This window comes from Oncorhynchus tshawytscha, linkage group LG04 (assembly GCF_018296145.1).
Source record: "Oncorhynchus tshawytscha isolate Ot180627B linkage group LG04, Otsh_v2.0, whole genome shotgun sequence".
Lineage (NCBI taxonomy): Eukaryota > Metazoa > Chordata > Actinopteri > Salmoniformes > Salmonidae > Oncorhynchus > Oncorhynchus tshawytscha.
The window spans coordinates 6422024-6442209 of NC_056432.1; the positions used below are offsets into that span (position 1 = coordinate 6422024).

General features: G+C 40.2%; 2 protein-coding genes across 4 annotated transcripts; both read left to right on the forward strand.

Moving 5' to 3' along the window:
• The first annotated feature begins 373 nt into the window (after positions 1-373).
• On the forward strand, positions 374-12612 carry LOC121846334 (butyrophilin subfamily 1 member A1-like). Of its 3 annotated transcripts, none has more exons than XM_042320253.1 (4): positions 374-536; positions 6848-6874; positions 11290-11622; positions 12205-12612. In XM_042320253.1, exons 2-4 carry the CDS (start codon positions 6853-6855, stop codon positions 12216-12218), a joined length of 369 nt encoding a protein of 122 aa, XP_042176187.1. In that variant the 5' UTR covers positions 374-536; positions 6848-6852; the 3' UTR covers positions 12219-12612. The 3 variants fall into 3 exon arrangements, with proteins under 3 accessions (XP_042176187.1, XP_042176185.1, XP_042176186.1); XM_042320251.1 differs by lacking the exon at positions 374-536 and adding an exon at positions 2011-2817 and having other exon boundaries at positions 12205-12611; XM_042320252.1 differs by lacking the exon at positions 374-536 and adding an exon at positions 4761-4949 and having other exon boundaries at positions 12205-12611.
• Positions 12613-13712: 1100 nt separating this feature from the next.
• Positions 13713-14825, forward strand: LOC121846402 (GTPase IMAP family member 4-like). The gene is made up of 2 exons (XM_042321248.1): positions 13713-13827; positions 13921-14825. The coding sequence occupies exons 1-2, from the start codon at positions 13713-13715 to the stop codon at positions 14808-14810; spliced, it is 1005 nt and encodes a 334-aa protein (XP_042177182.1). The 3' UTR covers positions 14811-14825.
• Positions 14826-20186: the final 5361 nt, after the last annotated feature.

Sequence of the window (20186 nt, forward strand, 5' to 3'; positions counted from 1 at the left end):
TTATTTTGTTAGGAGGGGATGGAAAAGCATTGAGACTATTTGTCATGGAAGCAATTTCACTCATTTACTCATGTGAATGTGTCCAAAGAGATAAGAGAAGCTAATATTGATAGTCACTGTTAAATCTTCACAGCTCAGGATAATATGACTTTAATTAAAGATCATCACTCCCATCTGCTGGCTGGATCGCTCTTCTGATTTGAACCCTATTCGACACACTGCTAACCTTATGCCAAACCTTAAACCTAAATTAAGATCAGAAATGTACATTTTTGTTTTAATTACATTTTATGATAGGCCTGTAGACAATTTAGACTTTGTGACTGGGTTTTCTAATAACTAGAGAGGCTGGGGGGAGGAGTTTACTCCAAATACCTGAGCAAAGGTGAAAGTGAAAGGTATGTCTCAGTATAGGACTGAGGTGTAGATTGTTCTGTAAAAACATGTAGAAATGCACATATAGTGACTATTAGAGTGGTTATAGATTTAAATAAACTATTTTGAATGTGAAGTGGAGGACGTGAAGACCAGTAAAGGTAAGAGGAGATCTCAGTATATTTCACTTTCCAAACTAGACACAACAGTCCTGTTTTAAAACAATGAGGACTGGAGAAAGAAGAAGGGATGTTTGTATCTGTGTGATTGAGCAAAAGAGAGAATTTGATGAATGGTAATGATGTAAATATGAATGTTTTCTCGTTTTATTGAGAAATGAAACACACACCCCACCTTCATCCCAGCTGTATGTAATAACACACTAAAATGTTTGGCTAACAATGTAAGAAATAAGACTGGAATGTTGCCTCGGGGCTAAAATCACTTCCTCCCTCTCTATCGGCGCCATTTTATATATTGACTACGTCCCTCCTGGCTCACTCATTAATATCTTAATCTAAATTACTGATTGTATCTTATCCGCTTGTCGTCCCATTATGCCATAGTTTGTCCATCTCAATTAACAGTAGAAACCACATTTGTTTAAGCAAGTCATCCATATCAGCTATGTTTTTTTAAAAGCAGTAAATGAGGCTGAATGAACTGTTTCACTGAATGGGGCTCAATGAGAAATAGTTCATGACAAATCACCAGTATTCTAAGACGACATGGTAATATTGTCTAGATAGAGAACGACAGATCAGCTGTAAACAAGCAGGGCAGGTGGTAATACAGGCAATTAACTTAAAAACAAACAGTTGAAATCAAATGCAGCTTTAAATATCTACTTGTAAAACATAAGATCTAGCATCACTTGTATATTTTGTACTCAAAATAAAAAACAGGACAAAATAAATATATAACATTTACATTGAATTCAGTTGCAGAAAAGCCACCTATTGTAGTGATTTGCTGCTATACTGAACATCTACAGCTGGGTCAGAACATACTGGTTTGGGTTTGAGGATGAACAGGGTAAAACACTGTTGCCAGGGGCTACCACATGACACAGCATTGTGCAGAATGTCACAGAAGAAACTTGATGAAAATTGTCAAACTGAGACTAAATTTAATGATAATTGACCAAAAAAATAAAAATATATGGTTTCTGATGCCTTTTGTGAAAAGTAGTGTCTTGATTAACTTAAGGTGCTGACATGGATACTGTCTGTAAGTGCCCAGATTGTAATGGTTTTAACCCAAACTCAGTCTTTACCCCCAGCCCTGTCCCCTACACACCCTAACCCAAACTCCACCTTTACCCCCAGCCCTGTCCCCTGTCCCCTACACACCCTAACCCAAACTCAGTCTTTACCCCCAGCCCCTGTCCCCTGCACACCCTAACCCAAACTCAGTCTTCACCCCCAGCCCTGTCCCCTACACACCTAATCCAAACTCAGTCAACCCCCAGCCCTGTCCCCTGTCCCCTACACACCTAACCCAAAGCCCTGTACCCCCCCCTGTCCCCTACACACCCTAACCCAAACTCAGCCTTTACCCACAGCCCTGTCCCCCAGCCCTGTCTTTACCCCCCCCTGTCCCCTACACACCCTAACCCAAACTCAGTCTTTACCCCCAGCCCAGCCCTGTCCCCTACACACCCTAACCCAAACTCAGTCTTTACCCCCAGCCCTGTCCCCTGTCCCCTACACACCCTAACCCAAACTCAGTCTTTACCCTGAGCCCTGTCCCCTACACACCCTAACCCAAACTGTCTTTACCCCCAGCCTCCTAAATTGTATGTCTGACTTTCTGATTTGTAAATTCACCGCAGTTCCCAACATTGACCAGCAGGTGGTAATGATACTCTCTTCTCAGACAGTAAATGACCACCAGTCAGCTACATTTATTTTGTTAGGAGGGGATGGAAAAGCATTGAGACTATTTGTCATGGAAGCAATTTCACTCATTTACTCATGTGAATGTGTCCAAAGAGATAAGAGAAGCTAATATTGATAGTCACTGTTAAATCTTTACAGCTCAGGATAATATGACTATAATTAAAGATCATCACTCCCATCTGCTGGCTGGATCGCTCTTCTGATTAGAACCCTATTCTACACACTGCTAACCTTATGCCAAACCTTAAACCTAAATTTAGATCAGAAATGCACATTTTTGTTTTCATTACATTTTACGATAGTCCTATAGACAATTTAGACTTTGTGACTGGGTTTTCTAATAACTAGAGAGGCTGGGGGGAGGAGTTTACTCCAAATACCTGAGCAAAGGTGAAAGTGAAAGGTATGTCTCAGTATAGGACTGAGGTGTAGATTGTTCTGTAAAAACATGTAGATATGCACATATAGTGACTATTAGAGTGGTTATAGATTTAAATCAACTATTTTGAATGTGAAGTGGAGGACGTGAAGACCAGTAAAGGTAAGAGGAGATCTCAGTATATGTCACTTTCCAAACTAGACACAACAGTCCTGTTTTAAAACAATGAGGACTGGAGAAAGAAGAAGGGATGTTTGTATCTGTGTGATTGAGCAAAAGAGAGAATTTGATGAATGGTAATGATGTAAATATGAATGTTTTCTAGTTTTATTGAGAAATGAAACACACACCCCACCTTCTTTCCCAGCTGTATGTAATAACACACTAAAATGTCTGGCTAACAATGTAAGAAATAACACTGGAATGTTGCGGGGCTAAAATCACTTCCTCCCTCTCTATCGGCACCATTTTATATATTGACTACGTCCCTCCTGGCTCGCTCATTAATATCTTAATCTAAATGACTGATTGTCTCTTATCCGCTTGTCTTCCCATTATGCCATAGTTTGTCCATCTCAATTAACAGTAGAAACCACATTTGTTTAAGCAAGTCATCCATATCAGCTATGTTTTTTTTAAGCAGTAAATGAGGCTGAATGAACTGTTTCACTGAATGGGGCTCAATGAGAAATAGTTAATGACAAATCACCAGTATTCTAAGACGACATGGTAATATTGTCTAGATAGAGAACGACAGATCAGCTGTAAACAAGCAGGGCAGGTGGTAATACAGGCAATTAACTTAAAAACAAACAGTTGAAATCAAATGCAGCTTTAAATATCTACTTGTAAAACATAAGATCTAGCATCACTTGTATATTTTGTACTCAAAATAAAAAACAGGACAAAATAAATATATAACATTTACATTGAATTCAGTTGCAGAAAAGCCACCTATTGTGGTGATTTGCTGCTATACTGAACATCTACAGCTGGGTCAGAACATACTGGTTTGGGTTTGAGGACGAACAGGGTAAAACACTGTTGCCAGGGGCTACCTCATGACACAGCATTGTGCAGAATGTCACAGAAGAAACTTGATGAAAATTGTCAAACTGAGACTAAATTTTATGATAATTGACCAAAAAAATAAAAATATATGGTTTCTGATGCCTTTTGTGAAAAGTAGTGTCTTGATTAACTTAATGTGCTGACATGGATACTGTCTGTAAGTGCCCAGATTGTAATGGTTTTAACCCAAACTCAGTCTTTACCCCCAGCCCTGTCCCCTACACACCCTAACCCAAACTCCACCTTTACCCCCAGCCCTGTCCCCTGTCCCCTACACACCCTAACCCAAACTCAGTCTTTACCCCCAGCCCCTGTCCCCTGCACACCCTAACCCAAACTCAGTCTTCACCCCCAGCCCTGTCCCCTACACACCCTAACCCAAACTCAGTCTTTACCCCCAGCCCTGTCCCCCCCAGCCCTGTCCCCTGTCCCCTACACACCCTAACCCAAACTCAGTCTTTACCCCCAGCCCTGTCCCCTACACATCCCAACCCAAACTCAGTCTTTACCCCCAGCCCTGTCCCCTGTCCCCTACACACCCTAACCCAAACTCAGTCTTTACCCCCAGCCCCCTATATGGTAGGTCTGACTTTCTGATTTGTAAATTCACTGCAGTTCCCAACATTGACCAGCAGGTGGTAATGATACTCTCTTCTCAGACAGTAAATGACCACCAGTCAGCTACATTTATTTTGTTAGGAGGGGATGGAAAAGCATTGAGACTATTTGTCATGGAAGCAATTTCACTCATTTACTCATGTGAATGTGTCCAAAGAGATAAGAGAAGCTAATATTGATAGTCACTGTTAAATCTTTACAGCTCAGGATAATATGACTATAATTAAAGATCATCACTCCCATCTGCTGGCTGGATCGCTCTTCTGATTAGAACCCTATTCTACACACTGCTAACCTTATGCCAAACCTTAAACCTAAATTTAGATCAGAAATGCACATTTTTGTTTTCATTACATTTTACGATAGGCCTGTAGACAATTTAGACTTTGTGACTGGGTTTTCTAATAACTAGAGAGGCTGGGGGGAGGAGTTTACTCCAAATACCTGAGCAAAGGTGAAAGTGAAAGGTGTGTCTCAGTATAGGACTGAGGTGTAGATTGTTCTGTAAAAACGTGTAGAAATGCACATATAGTGACTATTAGAGTGGTTATAGATTTAAATAAACTATTTTTAAATTGAAGTGGAGGACGTGAAGACCAGTAAAGGTAAGAGGAGATCTCAGTATATGTCACTTTCCAAACTAGACACAACAGTCCTGTTTTAAAACAATGAGGACTGGAGAAAGAAGAAGGGATGTTTGTATCTGTGTGATTGAGCAAAAGAGAGAATTTGATGAATGGTAATGATGTAAATATGAATGTTTTCTCGTTTTATTGAGAAATGAAACACACACCCCACCTTCATCCCAGCTGTATGTAATAACACACTAAAATGTCTGGCTAACAATGTAAGAAATAACACTGGAATGTTGCGGGGCTAGAATCACTTCCTCCCTCTCTATCGGCACCATTTTATATATTGACTACGTCCCTCCTGGCTCACTCATTAATATCTTAATCTAAATTACTGATTGTATCTTATCCGCTTGTCGTCCCATTATGCCATAGTTTGTCCATCTCAATTAACAGTAGAAACCACATTTGTTTAAGCAAGTCATCCATATCAGCTATGTTTTTTTAAAAGCAGTAAATGAGGCTGAATGAACTGTTTCACTGAATGGGGCTCAATGAGAAATAGTTCATGACAAATCACCAGTATTCTAAGACGACATGGTAATATTGTCTAGATAGAGAACGACAGATCAGCTGTAAACAAGCAGGGCAGGTGGTAATACAGGCAATTAACTTAAAAACAAACAGTTGAAATCAAATGCAGCTTTAAATATCTACTTGTAAAACATAAGATCTAGCATCACTTGTATATTTTGTACTCAAAATAAAAAACAGGACAAAATAAATATATAACATTTACATTGAATTCAGTTGCAGAAAAGCCACCTATTGTAGTGATTTGCTGCTATACTGAACATCTACAGCTGGGTCAGAACATACTGGTTTGGGTTTGAGGACGAACAGGGTAAAACACTGTTGCCAGGGGCTACCACATGACACAGCATTGTGCAGAATGTCACAGAAGAAACTTGATGAAAATTGTCAAACTGAGACTAAATTTAATGATAATTGACCAAAAAAATAAAAATATATGGTTTCTGATGCCTTTTGTGAAAAGTAGTGTCTTGATTAACTTAAGGTGCTGACATGGATACTGTCTGTAAGTGCCCAGATTGTAATGGTTTTAACCCAAACTCAGTCTTTACCCCCAGCCCTGTCCCCTACACACCCTAACCCAAACTCCACCTTTACCCCCAGCCCTGTCCCCTGTCCCCTACACACCCTAACCCAAACTCAGTCTTTACCCTGAGCCCTGTCCCCTACACACCCTAACCCAAACTGTCTTTACCCCCAGCCTCCTAAATTGTATGTCTGACTTTCTGATTTGTAAATTCACCGCAGTTCCCAACATTGACCAGCAGGTGGTAATGATACTCTCTTCTCAGACAGTAAATGACCACCAGTCAGCTACATTTATTTTGTTAGGAGGGGATGGAAAAGCATTGAGACTATTTGTCATGGAAGCAATTTCACTCATTTACTCATGTGAATGTGTCCAAAGAGATAAGAGAAGCTAATATTGATAGTCACTGTTAAATCTTTACAGCTCAGGATAATATGACTATAATTAAAGATCATCACTACCATCTGCTGGCTGGATCGGTCTTCTGATTTGAACCCTATTCTACACACTGCTAACCTTATGCCGAACCTTAAACCTAAATTAAGATCAGAAATGTACATTTTTGTTTTCATGACATTTTATGATAGTCCTGTAGACAATTTAGACTTTGTGACTGGGTTTTCTAATAACTAGAGAGGCTGGGGGGAGGAGTTTACTCCAAATACCTGAGCAAAGGTGAAAGTGAAAGGTGTGTCTCAGTATAGGACTGAGGTGTAGATTGTTCTGTAAAAACATGTAGATATGCACATATAGAGAATTTGATGAAAGGTAATGATGTAAATATGAATGTTTTCTCTCTTTATTGCAGTGAAAATGTCAGAGTCCAGAGTTCATAGTAAGTCAACATGCTATAATTAATGATGAACTTTTCTTTCATGTATCTGGGAGAACAGAACTAAACCAACTATTGAAAATTAAATGTGTTTGTGGTTTTATTTGTCTTTATGTGTAAATGTGTGTCTGGATGAAATGTGTTTGTAACATGAGGGGCGACAGGTAGACTAGTGGTTAGAGTGTTGAGCAGGTAACCGAAAGGTTGCTAGATTGAATCCCGGAGCTGACAAGGTAAACATCTGTTGTTCTACCCCTGAACAAGGCAGTTATAACCCACTGTTCCTAGCAAGCAAACATTTTCCTAGTTTCCTCAGGGACTCAACCCAGCAACGTTTGGGTTACTGGTCCAATGCTCTTAAGTGCTCAACTACCTGACAAACATGTCTGTCTAATGGAGAAATACAGAGCCTCTAATTTATTCTATATATTTAGTCATAACAGATCCTTTTCTTCAGTAGATTTAAGTTGAGTTCGGTTCAGGATTTACTTCTAAATGATGTTCCAGATGATTTTACCATCAGCCATTACCCTTCACTGATGTTTAAATCAGAGATGTTTACTGTAAAACATCATATGTTGTTATTTCAGGGGGAATTGGCCATGTATAGACCCATAAAGTGAATTAGTATAATAACTGAAGTGATATTTAATGTTATTAGGTTTGTTTAGTGTCTCTTGCACAATGGTAGACCTGGTTAGTATGAATGTTGAGTCTTGGACACTGGGGTAGACCTGGTTAGTATGAATGTTGAGGCTTGGACACTGGGGTAGACCTGGTTAGTATGAATGTTGAGCTTGGACACTGGGGTAGACCTGGTTAGTATGAATGTTGAGGCTTGGACACTGGGGTAGACCTGGTTAGTATGAATGTTGAGGCTTGGACACTGGGGTAGACCTGGTTAGTATGAATGTTGAGGCTTGGACACTGGGGTAGACCTGGTTAATATGAATGTTGGGGCATTATCCATTAACCTTTACTGATGTTACCATTATCCATTAACCTTTACTGATGTTACCATTATCCATTAACCTTTACTGATGTTACCATTATCCATTAACCTTTACTGATGTTACCATTATCCATTAACCTTTACTGATGTTATCATTATCCATTAACCTTTACTGATGTTACCATTATCCATTAACCTTTACTGATGTTACCATTATCCATTAACCTTTACTGATGTTACCATTATCCATTAACCTTTACTGATGTTACCATTATCCATTAACCTTTACATTATCCATTAACCTTTACTGATGTTACCATTATCCATTAACCTTTACTGATGTTACCATTATCCATTAACCTTTACTGATGTTATCATTATCCATTAACCTTTACTGATGTTATCATTATCCATTAACCTTTACTGATGTTACCATTATCCATTAACCTTTACTGATGTTACCATTATCCATTAACCTTTACTGATGTTACCATTATCCATTAACCTTTACTGATGTTACCATTATCCATTAACCTTTACTGATGTTACCATTATCCATTAACCTTTACTGATGTTACCATTATCCATTAACCTTTACTGATGTTACCATTATCCATTAACCTTTACTGATGTTACCATTATCCATTAACCTTTACTGATGTTACCATTATCCATTAACCTTTACTGATGTTACCATTATCCATTAACCTTTACTGATGTTACCATTATCCATTAACCTTTACTGATGTTACCATTATCCATTAACCTTTACTGATGTTACCATTATCCATTAACCTTTACTGATGTTACCATTATCCATTAACCTTTACTGATGTTACCATTATCCATTAACTTTACTGATGTTACCATTATCCATTACTGATGTTACCATTATCCATTAACCTTTACTGATGTTACCATTATCCATTAACCTTTACTGATGTTACCATTATCCATTAACCTTTACTGATGTTACCATTATCCATTAACCTTTACTGATGTTACCATTATCCATTAACCTTTACTGATGTTACCATTATCCATTAACCTTTACTGATGTTACCATTATCCATTAACCTTTACTGATGTTACCATTATCCATTAACCTTTACTGATGTTACCATTATCCATTAACCTTTACTGATGTTACCATTATCCATTAACCTTTACTGATGTTACCATTATCCATTAACCTTTACTGATGTTACCATTATCCATTAACCTTTACTGATGTTACCATTATCCATTAACCTTTACTGATGTTACCATTATCCATTAACCTTTACTGATGTTACCATTATCCATTAACCTTTACTGATGTTACCATTATCCATTAACCTTTACTGATGTTACCATTATCCATTAACCTTTACTGATGTTACCATTATCCATTAACCTTTACTGATGTTACCATTATCCATTAACCTTTACTGATGTTACCATTATCCATTAACCTTTACTGATGTTACCATTATCCATTAACCTTTACTGATGTTACCATTATCCATTAACCTTTACTGATGTTACCATTATCCATTAACCTTTACTGATGTTACCATTATCCATTAACCTTTACTGATGTTACCATTATCCATTAACCTTTACTGATGTTACCATTATCCATTAACCTTTACTGATGTTACCATTATCCATTAACCTTTACTGATGTTACCATTATCCATTAACCTTTACTGATGTTACCATTATCCATTAACCTTTACTGATGTTACCATTATCCATTAACCTTTACTGATGTTACCATTATCCATTAACCTTTACTGATGTTACCATTATCCATTAACCTTTACTGATGTTATCATTATCCATTAACCTTTACTGATGTTACCATTATCCATAACCTTTTGATGTTACCATTATCCATTAACCTTTACTGATGTTACCATTATCCATTAACCTTTACTGATGTTACCATTATCCATTAACCTTTACTGATGTTACCATTATCCATTAACCTTTACTGATGTTACCATTATCCATTAACCTTTACTGATGTTACCATTATCCATTAACCTTTACTGATGTTACCATTATCCATTAACCTTTACTGATGTTACCATTATCCATTAACCTTTACTGATGTTACCATTATCCATTAACCTTTACTGATGTTACCATTATCCATTAACCTTTACTGATGTTACCATTATCCATTAACCTTTACTGATGTTACCATTATCCATTAACCTTTACTGATGTTACCATTATCCATTAACCTTTACTGATGTTACCATTATCCATTAATACTGATGTTATCATTATCCATTAACCTTTACTGATGTTACCATTATCCATTAACCTTTACTGATGTTACCATTATCCATTAACCTTTACTGATGTTACCATTATCCATTAACCTTTACTGATGTTACCATTATCCATTAACCTTTACTGATGTTACCATTATCCATTAACCTTTACCATTATCCATTAACCTTTACTGATGTTACCATTATCCATTAACCTTTACTGATGTTATCATTATCCATTAACCTTTACTGATGTTACCATTATCCATTAACCTTTACTGATGTTACCATTATCCATTAACCTTTACTGATGTTACCATTATCCATTAACCTTTACTGATGTTACCATTATCCATTAACCTTTACTGATGTTACCATTATCCATTAACCTTTACTGATGTTACCATTATCCATTAACCTTTACTGATGTTACCATTATCCATTAACCTTTACTGATGTTATCATTATCCATGAACCTCTACTGATGTTTAAATCAGAGATTTTTACTGTTGGTGACTTGGGGAATAGAGGCCTAAGGAAAGTGGGTAACAGGGCTGAGATAGGAAAGTAACAGGGATGAGGGGTATTGGCAAAGGACTGGGGTCTTGAGTAACACACAGGTCATTTAGGGACAGGATATGCCTGTATCTGTACTTGATTGTATAGGTTTGAGGGTATTGGTATGTGGGTGTTAGGGTTAGGGCATGGGGGTAACAGGGCTGGGGTGTGTGGGTCATTGAGTTTAGGTGTGTGGGTAAGTGGGCTGAGGTATATAGATATTGAGGTTGAGGAATAGGGGTAAATATCTGTTCATGTTATTATAGACAGAGCACTCTGTCACAACTGTGATCAAGAATAAAACATACTTTTAAATAAATAAATAATCAAAATGGATGACATGTTAGGCTACTAGTGGCATAAGATTAGCATAGTGGCATGTCTGGGAAAGATGTGGGAACAAATGGGATAATATCATTCTAGATTGTAGCATCACATTCTTCTATGACATATAGACTTCCCTTCAAATGAATCTGTCTGTCTGGGATTGTAGGGGTTGTATTTTAGAATTGACATGGTCCTGGTTGTTGTATGTCTATTGTAGTTATTAATTCAGATGTGTTTATAAATGTACTGAGAGGATTTGTGTTCCTGACACAGATGATGTCATTAAACATGAAATGTTCTCTCTTTCTGAACAGATCAGTTTAAACTCACCTCAGACGACTATGTGGGGGCTGATGTTGGTGAAGAGGTCACCCTCCCCTGTCACCTCTCACCTGACACCAGTGCTGTTGCCATGACGATCAGGTGGTTTAAGGAGACAGAGTGTATTTACCTGTATAAGAATGGCCAGGTGACAGAGAGGAGTGGCTATGAGGGCAGAGTGAGTCTGATCACCCAGGAGCTGGAGAGAGGCAACGTGTCTCTGAGGCTGATAGACTTCAGGAGGTCAGATAGAGGAGTCTACATCTGTCAGGTCATCCATGGAGAACAGAAGGAGGAGGCTGCAGTGGGTTTAAGGGTCAGAGGAGGTAAGTGTTCTAGAACTCCAGTAATGTTTCTAAACACCTAAACAACAACAATAACAACCAGTCTCTTTCCCTGTACAGAACACTTGTACTTTCTCATGTAGGTAGGAGTTCATAGTAGGAGTTACAGATGAATAGACTAGATTCATTCTGAATATCAACTAGTTACAATGCATATTACCATCACTCTGAGCTTTGAGCTGGTCTTAAAGCATTAGAACCATTCCAACATTACTGTCACGTCCCCACGATCAGGAGCAATACCATAAATCTCCCACAATATATCTGCTATTGAGGTCAACATTTCACACTCCAAAATGAAAATAGAATCAGCTTGAATTCAGCTTGATGTCTTATTATGAAGCATTCAGTCATTCTCAGACTGCTCACATAGTAGTGCTGCTTACATCCCTTTCCCTAGATGTACATTAGTAATGAATGTGATGAACAGTCATTCCAATATGATGTATGGTATTTCATTAAATTATGTAATGAGACAGAAATTCAATGAACAATAATAACTAATGCATTCTGTTTTACATGATCATTATTCATGACTCTCCATCTTGGATAATGGATGATCAGAACCAGGTGAGTAATTACTTATTTGTCTGTTTTGTTTATTGACAACCAATAACACAAGACAAAGAACAGACCAGAGTGTTAATCTGATACTATAAAAACTACAGGCCTTGTGAACAGCAGTGTGTCTTCTTCAAGGCTACAAATTAAATCAGTTTCTTTACATTTATCAATACTCTCCCCAAATGTTCTCAAGGTAGGTTGGATTATGATGTATAGATGTTCTTCAAATTATCCAGAATTTTCATATCATATCCCTCCCACAATATATCTGCCATAGAGGTCAACATTTCACATAGTCCTCCCACTATATATCTGCCATAGAGGTCAATATTTCACATAGTCCTCCCACTATATATCTGCTATAGAGGTCAATATTTCACATAGTCCTCCCACTATATATCTGCCATAGAGGTCAATATTTCACATAGTCCTCCCACTATATATCTGCTATAGAGGTCAATATTTCACATAGTCCTCCCACTATATATCTGCCATAGAGGTCAACATTTCACATAGTCCTCCCACTATATATCTGCTATAGAGGTCAATATTTCACATAGTCCTCCCACTATATATCTGCTATAGAGGTCAATATTTCACATAGTCCTCCCACTATATATCTGCTATAGAGGTCAATATTTCACATAGTCCTCCCACTATATATCTGCTATAGAGGTCAATATTTCACATAGTCCTCCCACTATATATCTGCTATAGAGGTCAATATTTCACATAGTCCTCCCACTATATATCTGCCATAGAGGTCAACATTTCACACTCCAAAATGAAAATAGAATCAGCTTGAATTCAGTTTGATGTCCCAGTATGAAGCATTATCTGTTTTGTTTATTGACTACCAATAACACAAGACAAAGAACAGACCAGAGTGTTAATCTGATACTATAAAAACTACAGTCCTTGTGAACAGCAGTGTGTCTTCTTCAAGGCTACAAATTAAATCAGTTTCTTTACATTTATCAATACTCTCCCCAAATGTTCTCACGGTAGGTTGTATTATGATGTCATATGTTCCTCACATTCTACTGAATGTATATTCCATAGAACCCTGCCTCCTGACACAATATCCTGTATCTGACATAGAGCCCAATGCTGGTTATCACCAACAATGACAATAATCATTTGATCAGAGAAAGACCAATAACAAAACAACATTATTTATGAAGTTAACCAGATCTCATTGGTTGCCACAGTCCCTACATGAGGGAGGCTTGAGTGACAGGAGAAATCTGATTGGTCCTGTTTGTTCTGTATATAGTGATGTAGTCTACCACACAGAACTCACCTCTCTGTTTTACACCATAGACTCAGGATCATGGTATTTACAACATGAGACCCAGGAGGACAAGCTGAAGAGGGAGGCATCAGCTGGTGAGCTTGGTAAGTATGAGAGAGTCTTGATATTCTCTATGTTCTCCAATAATCTATATTTCACTATGATGTTTAATGTATTTGTAGTTTGTTTATACTATGTTTTAAATGTGTCTCTGATGAGTCAGTATGTTGACCAGTTCTCTGTTGTTACAGTGGGAGGAGAGACCTCAGATACAGACCCCACACTTCCACTGAGGAGGAGACACAGCATGGAGTTCATTCCTCCATATAGTGAGTTATGGATGTAGATTATATTATATTAGACAATGTTGTACATCCTCCAGAGAGTCAGAGTGTTGATTAGTGCTGTGTGTTGTGTTGCAGTGGGAGGAGAGAGCAGCAGTCCAGACTCCCCAGTGTCTCCCAGTGTGTCTGAGCTGAGACTGGTGCTGCTGGGGAGGACTGGGGCTGGGAGGAGTGCAGCAGGAAACACCATCCTGGGCAGAGAGGAGTTTGGGGCCCAGGCCAGCCCCTCTGCAGTGACCCAGAGGAGTAAGAGGAGAGAGGGGGACGTGTGTGGGAGACGGCTGGTGCTGGTGGACACTCCAGACTGGTTCTGTCCTGGAGTCTCTCTGGAGGAGATGAGACAGGATGTGGGGCTCTGTGTCCGTCTGTCTGCCCCGGGACCCCACGCCTTCCTCCTGGTCATACCAGTGGAGCCCTCTAAGGGGGAGGAGAGAGGGGTGCTGGAAAGAATGGAGGAGATGTTTGGGGAGGGGTTTTGGGGACACACTGTGATAATATTCACCCATGATGATGGACTGAAAGAGCAGAGCATTGAGGAGTTTCTCCAAGCAGGAAGTCAGGACCTCCAGCAGCTTGTAGAGAAAAGTGGGAGCAGGTACCACGTCCTCAACATTAAGGACAGGGCCCATGGCACTCAGGTATCAGAGCTGCTGGATCAGGTAGAGGAGATGGTGGCAGGAAACAGAGAGAGATTCTACAGCAGTCAGACCTACCAGGAGGCAGAGGACCAGGTTAGAGAGATGGAGGGAAAGATCCAGACAGAGAGAGGAGGTAGGAAACAGAGGGAGGAGAGAGACTTGAGAGAGAGGCTTGAGAAGGAGTTGCAGGACTCTCTGATAAAGATAGAGGGAGTGATCCAGGAACATGAGGGAGATATCAGAACACTCAGTGAAAGAACCAGTGAACTGGAGAGACAGGTGAAAGAAGAGAGAGATGAGGAGAAGAAAAAGAGCTGGAGAGGGAGCTGAAGAGGGAGTCTGATAGGAGGGAGGAGATGGAGAGAAAGCTGGAGAGATTTAGAGAGAAGAGAGAGAATGAGAGGAGGGAGATGGAGGAGAGATACAGACAGGAGATAATGGAGAACTGTACAGAGGCCAGAGTTGAAGCAGAGAGAAACCTGATGAATATAGCTACAGAAGAACATCATGATCTCACAGACAAAGACAGATGGAGGAGAAGAATAGACAGATGGAGGAGAAGGATAGAGAGATGGAGGAGAAGGATAGACAGATGGAGGAGAAGAATAGACAGATGGAGGAGAAGGATAGAGAGATGGAGGAGAAGGATAGACAGATGGAGGAGAAGGATAGACAGATGGAGGAGGGATAGAGAGATGGAGGAGAAGGATAGAGAGATGGAGGAGAAGAATAGACAGATGGAGGAGAAGGATAGACAGATGGAGGAGAAGGATAGAGAGATGGAGGAGAAGAATAGACAGATGGAGGAGAAGGATAGACAGATGGAGGAGAAGGATAGACAGGAGATGGAGAACTATGAAGGAGAAGCCAGAGTTGAAGCAGAGAGAAACCTGATGAAGATAGTCCTACCTGAGTTACAGAGGAGCATCATGATCTCACAGACAAAGATGGAGAGGGAGTTCAGCAGACAGATGGAGGAGAAGGATAGACAGATGGAGGAGAGATACAGACAGGAGATGGAGGAGAGACAGATGGAGGAGAGATACAGACAGGAGATGGAGGAGAGATACAGACAGGAGATGGAGGAGAAGGATAGACAGATGGAGGAGAGATACAGACAGGAGATGGAGGAGAAGGATAGACAGATGGAGGAGAGATACAGACAGGAGATGGAGGAGAAGGATAGACAGATGGAGGAGAGATACAGACAGGAGATGGAGGAGAGATACAGACAGGAGATGGAGGAGAAGGATAGACAGATGGAGGAGAGATACAGACAGGAGATGGAGGAGAAGGATAGACAGATGGAGGAGAGATACAGACAGGAGATGGAGGAGAAGGATAGACAGATGGAGGAGAGATACAGACAGGAGATGGAGGAGAAGGATAGACAGATGGAGGAGAGATACAGACAGGAGATGGAGGAGAGATACAGACAGGAGATGGAGGAGAGATACAGACAGGAGATGGAGGAGAGATACAGACAGGAGATAATGGAGAGATACAGACAGGAGATAATGGAGAACTATACAGAGGCCAGAGTTGAAGCAGCGAGAAACCTGATGAATATAGCTACAGAAGAACATCATGATCTCACAGACAAAGATGGAGAGGGAGTTCAGCAGACAGATGGAGGAGAAGAATAGACAGATGGAGGAGAAGGATGGACAGATGGAGGAGAAGAATAGACAGATGGAGGAGAAGGATAGACAGATGGAGGAGAAGAATAGACAGATGGAGGAGAAGGATAGAGAGATGGAGGAGAAGGATAGACAGATGGAGGAGAAGGATAGACAGATGGAGGAGGGATAGAGAGATGGAGGAGAAGGATAGAGAGATAGAGGAGAAGGATAGACAGATGAAGGAGAAGGATAGACAGATGAAGGAGAAGGATAGACAGATGGAGGAGAAGGATAGACAGATGGAGGAGAAGGATAGACAGATGGAGGAGAAGGATAGACAGATGGAGGAGAAGGATAGACAGATGGAGGAGGGATAGAGAGATGGAGGAGAAGGATAGAGAGATGGAGGAGAAGGATAGAGAGATGAAGGAGAAGGATAGACAGATGAAGGAGAAGGATAGACAGATGGAGGAGGGATAGAGAGATGAAGGAGAAGGATAGACAGATGAAGGAGAAGGATAGACAGATGGAGGAGGGATAGAGAGATGGAGGAGAAGGATAGAGAGATGAAGGAGAAGGATAGAGAGATGGAGGAGAAGGATAGACAGATGGAGGAGAAGGATAGACAGATGGAGGAGAAGGATAGAGTGATTGTGGAAAGGGATGGAGAGATAGAGGAACTGATAGAAAGACTGTGGGAAATGTGTAAATGAGTTATTGTAACTAGCCTGAAGAAGTGCTGTCTGATCCTGTCTAGAACAACCTGATAGTCTGTCCTGTGATGAGTGTCATGGTGGGATAACAGGTCAGAATACTGTCTGATTCTGTCTAGGTCAAAATCTGTCATCCTGCCCTGGGTTAAATTCGGAAGACACGCTTTAGTTGAATAAAGTCAGTTGGGCAACATATTTAACTGTTTTTCCCACCTGTGTTTGTGGGGTATTGTTTTGTGTTTGTGCACCACGTTGTCACAGTTTATTGATTTATTAGTTTTTTTTTCATAAGTTTCACTTTGAAAGAAATATGTGGATCTCAACATCCGCTGCGCCTTGGTCCCGTCCTTACGACAACCGTGACAGTAGCAGTATCAGGTATGACCCCTGACCTCTGACCTCACTTTGAAGTGACTGTTACCAGAACACATCCAGTGTCTCCATGTTTAATGGACAAGTCACAGTCTCTGACCTTTGTCCATACATTCACTAACTGTCCTTCACTGTCTTGTGAAAGTTACCAACTGTCTGATCTTTAGGATTGGGTGGATTTATTTCAGGGGTTACAAGAGAACTCCCAGGGCTGGTTTCCCGGACACAGATTAAGAATCTCCATTGAAAGTGATTTGTTGTCAAAGACCCGGTTTATTCCCGAAGAGTTTTCAATGTCTCCTTGTGGTTCGGTGAACCAAGCTGGTGTAATAAGTCACCATATCTGACACCTGAAGACTGATGGAAGCCAACACAGTCTTCTGATCCACACGAGACTCTGGTTCCAAACCAATCTGTCCGTAAGAGTTATTTAATGTTGAGGAGAGTGAGAGGTCTACAGATGTCCTGACCTTAGTTATCTTTGTTTTCTTTATTATATTGGTTAGGTCAGGGTGTGACAAGGGGTGGTTTGTTGTGTTTTTGTCCTGTCTGGGGTTTTTGTCCTGTCTAGGGTTTTTGTCCTGTGGGGTTTTTGTCCTGTCTAGGGTTTTTGTCCTGTCTAGGGTTTTGTCCTGTCTAGGGTTTTTGTCCTGTCTAGGGTTTTTGTCCTGTCTAGGGTTGTTGTCCTGTCTGGGGTTTTTGTACAGTCTAGGGTTTTTGTCCTGTCTAGGGTTTTGTCCTGTCTAGGGTTTTTGTCCTGTCTAGGGTTGTTGTCCTGTCTAGGGTTTTTGTCCTGTCTAGGGTTTTTGTCCTGTCTGGGGTTTTTGTCCTGTCTAGGGTTTTTGTCCTGTCTAGGGTTGTTGTCCTGTCTGGGGTTTTTGTCCTGTCTGGGGTTTTAGTCCTGTCTAGGGTTTTTGTCCTGTCTAGGGTTTTAGTCCTGTCTAGGGTTTTAGTCCTGTCTAGGGTTTTTGTCCTGTCTAGGGTTGTTGTCCTGTCTGGGGTTTTTGTACAGTCTAGGGTTTTTGTCCTGTCTAGGGTTTTTGTCCTGTCTAGGGTTTTTGTCCTGTCTAGGGTTTTAGTCCTGTCTAGGGTTTTAGTCCTGTCTAGGGTTTTAGTCCTGTCTAGGGTTTTAGTCCTGTCTAGGGTTTTTGTCCTGTCTAGGGTTTTTGTACTGTCTAGGGTTTTTGTCCTGTCTAGGGTTTTTGTCCTGTCTGGGGTTTTAGTCCTGTCTAGGGTTTTTGTCCTGTCTAGGGTTTTAGTCCTGTCTAGGGTTTTTGTCCTGGTTTTTGTCCTGTCTAGGGTTTTTGTCCTGTCTGGGGTTTTTGTCCTGTCTAGGGTTTTAGTCCTGTCTAGGGTTTTTGTATGTTTATGGGGTTGTTTACTAGTCTAGGTGTTTTGTATGTCTATGGTTGCCTAGATTGGTTCTCAATTAGAGGCAGCTGTTTATCGTTGTCTCTGATTGGGAACCATATTTAGGAAGCCATATTCCTTGGGTAATCTGTGGGTGATTGTACAGACATGTGGAATATAAATGAGGTCATTGAGACCGAGACTAAAAGTCAACATTGTCACTACTTTTGGTGTTCTGTTATTATTTGGAGTGGGTGAGATATTTGTCAATTGTATTGTTGACCAGGATTAGCATGGGTCAAGACACTGGAATTCCTGAAACTGTAAATAATATAATAGTAATAGTTTCTCCTGATGAAAGTTATAAATGTTCATTTAAAGTCAGTTGTCTTCAGAGGGGGGGTTTGTGTGATGACATTATACACAGGCATGTCTAAGTCTAACACTGGCTCTCAGACAGGAAGTGGCAGCCACACCTTAACAATAATACATGTTTTTATACAGAGCTTTTCACTGAGGCTCACTGCACTTTACATGGAATGGTAACCTACTACATTCAACATCAACTAACCACTCTCTCTCTGGCCCTGAGAGCTCTCTCCATCTCCACCAGGACTCTGAAAAGAGACATTCTGTCCTGACGGCATTGGATTTAAATAGTGTCCCCATAGTGCCAGAATTATGTTTCTATGTACTGTAGTTGAACGTTAGCTCGGGTACCTGACTTTCTGCTTTCAGTAATGCTATTTAGATATAGTTTTTCAACAACGATCTGGCTAAAAGCCCATCTTCTGGCTCACAGGTTTGGTTCAGACAGTCATGTTTTCAGCGCTCTGTAACGTTCTGATCTGTCAAGCAGAGTTTGTGCAAAGCAACGTTTCAGCTATAAATTCAGCCACCAAGTGGAGCATCTTGTAAAACTCCTCTGATGTGTTTATTCTAACCAATCAGAATCAGACCTTACAGAGGAAATGTGTTTATTCTAACCAATCAGAATCAGACCTTACAGAGGAAATGTGTTTATTCTAACCAATCAGAATCAGACCTTACAGAGGAAATGTGTTTATTCTAACCAATCAGAATCAGACCTTACAGAGGAAATGTGTTTATTCTAACCAATCAGAATCAGACCTTACAGAGGAAATGTGTTTATTCTAACCAATCAGAATCAGACCTTACAGAGGAAATGTGTTTATTCTAACCAATCAGAATCAGACCTTACAGAGGAAATGTGTTTATTCTAACCAATCAGAATCAGACCTTACAGAGGAAATGTGTTTATTCTAACCAATCAGAATCAGACCTTACAGAGGAAATGTGTTTATTCTAACCAATCAGAATCAGACCTTACAGAGGAAATGTGTTTATTCTAACCAATCAGAATCAGACCTTACAGAGGAAACACAGAGAGCTGTCTGAGACCTGGGGTCTGCTCTGCTCTCTACCACACCATGCCCCTTACCCTGCTCACACACACACACACACACACACTTTCTCTCTTTTGTTCTCTCTATTTCTCACTCACTCACACTCGCCCACAGAGAGAGGAGAGGGAGCAGAGTTCATAGTGCCCACCAATACTCCACACACACACACACACACACACACAACTCCTGAATACTACAAACACACACACACCACCAAATCAC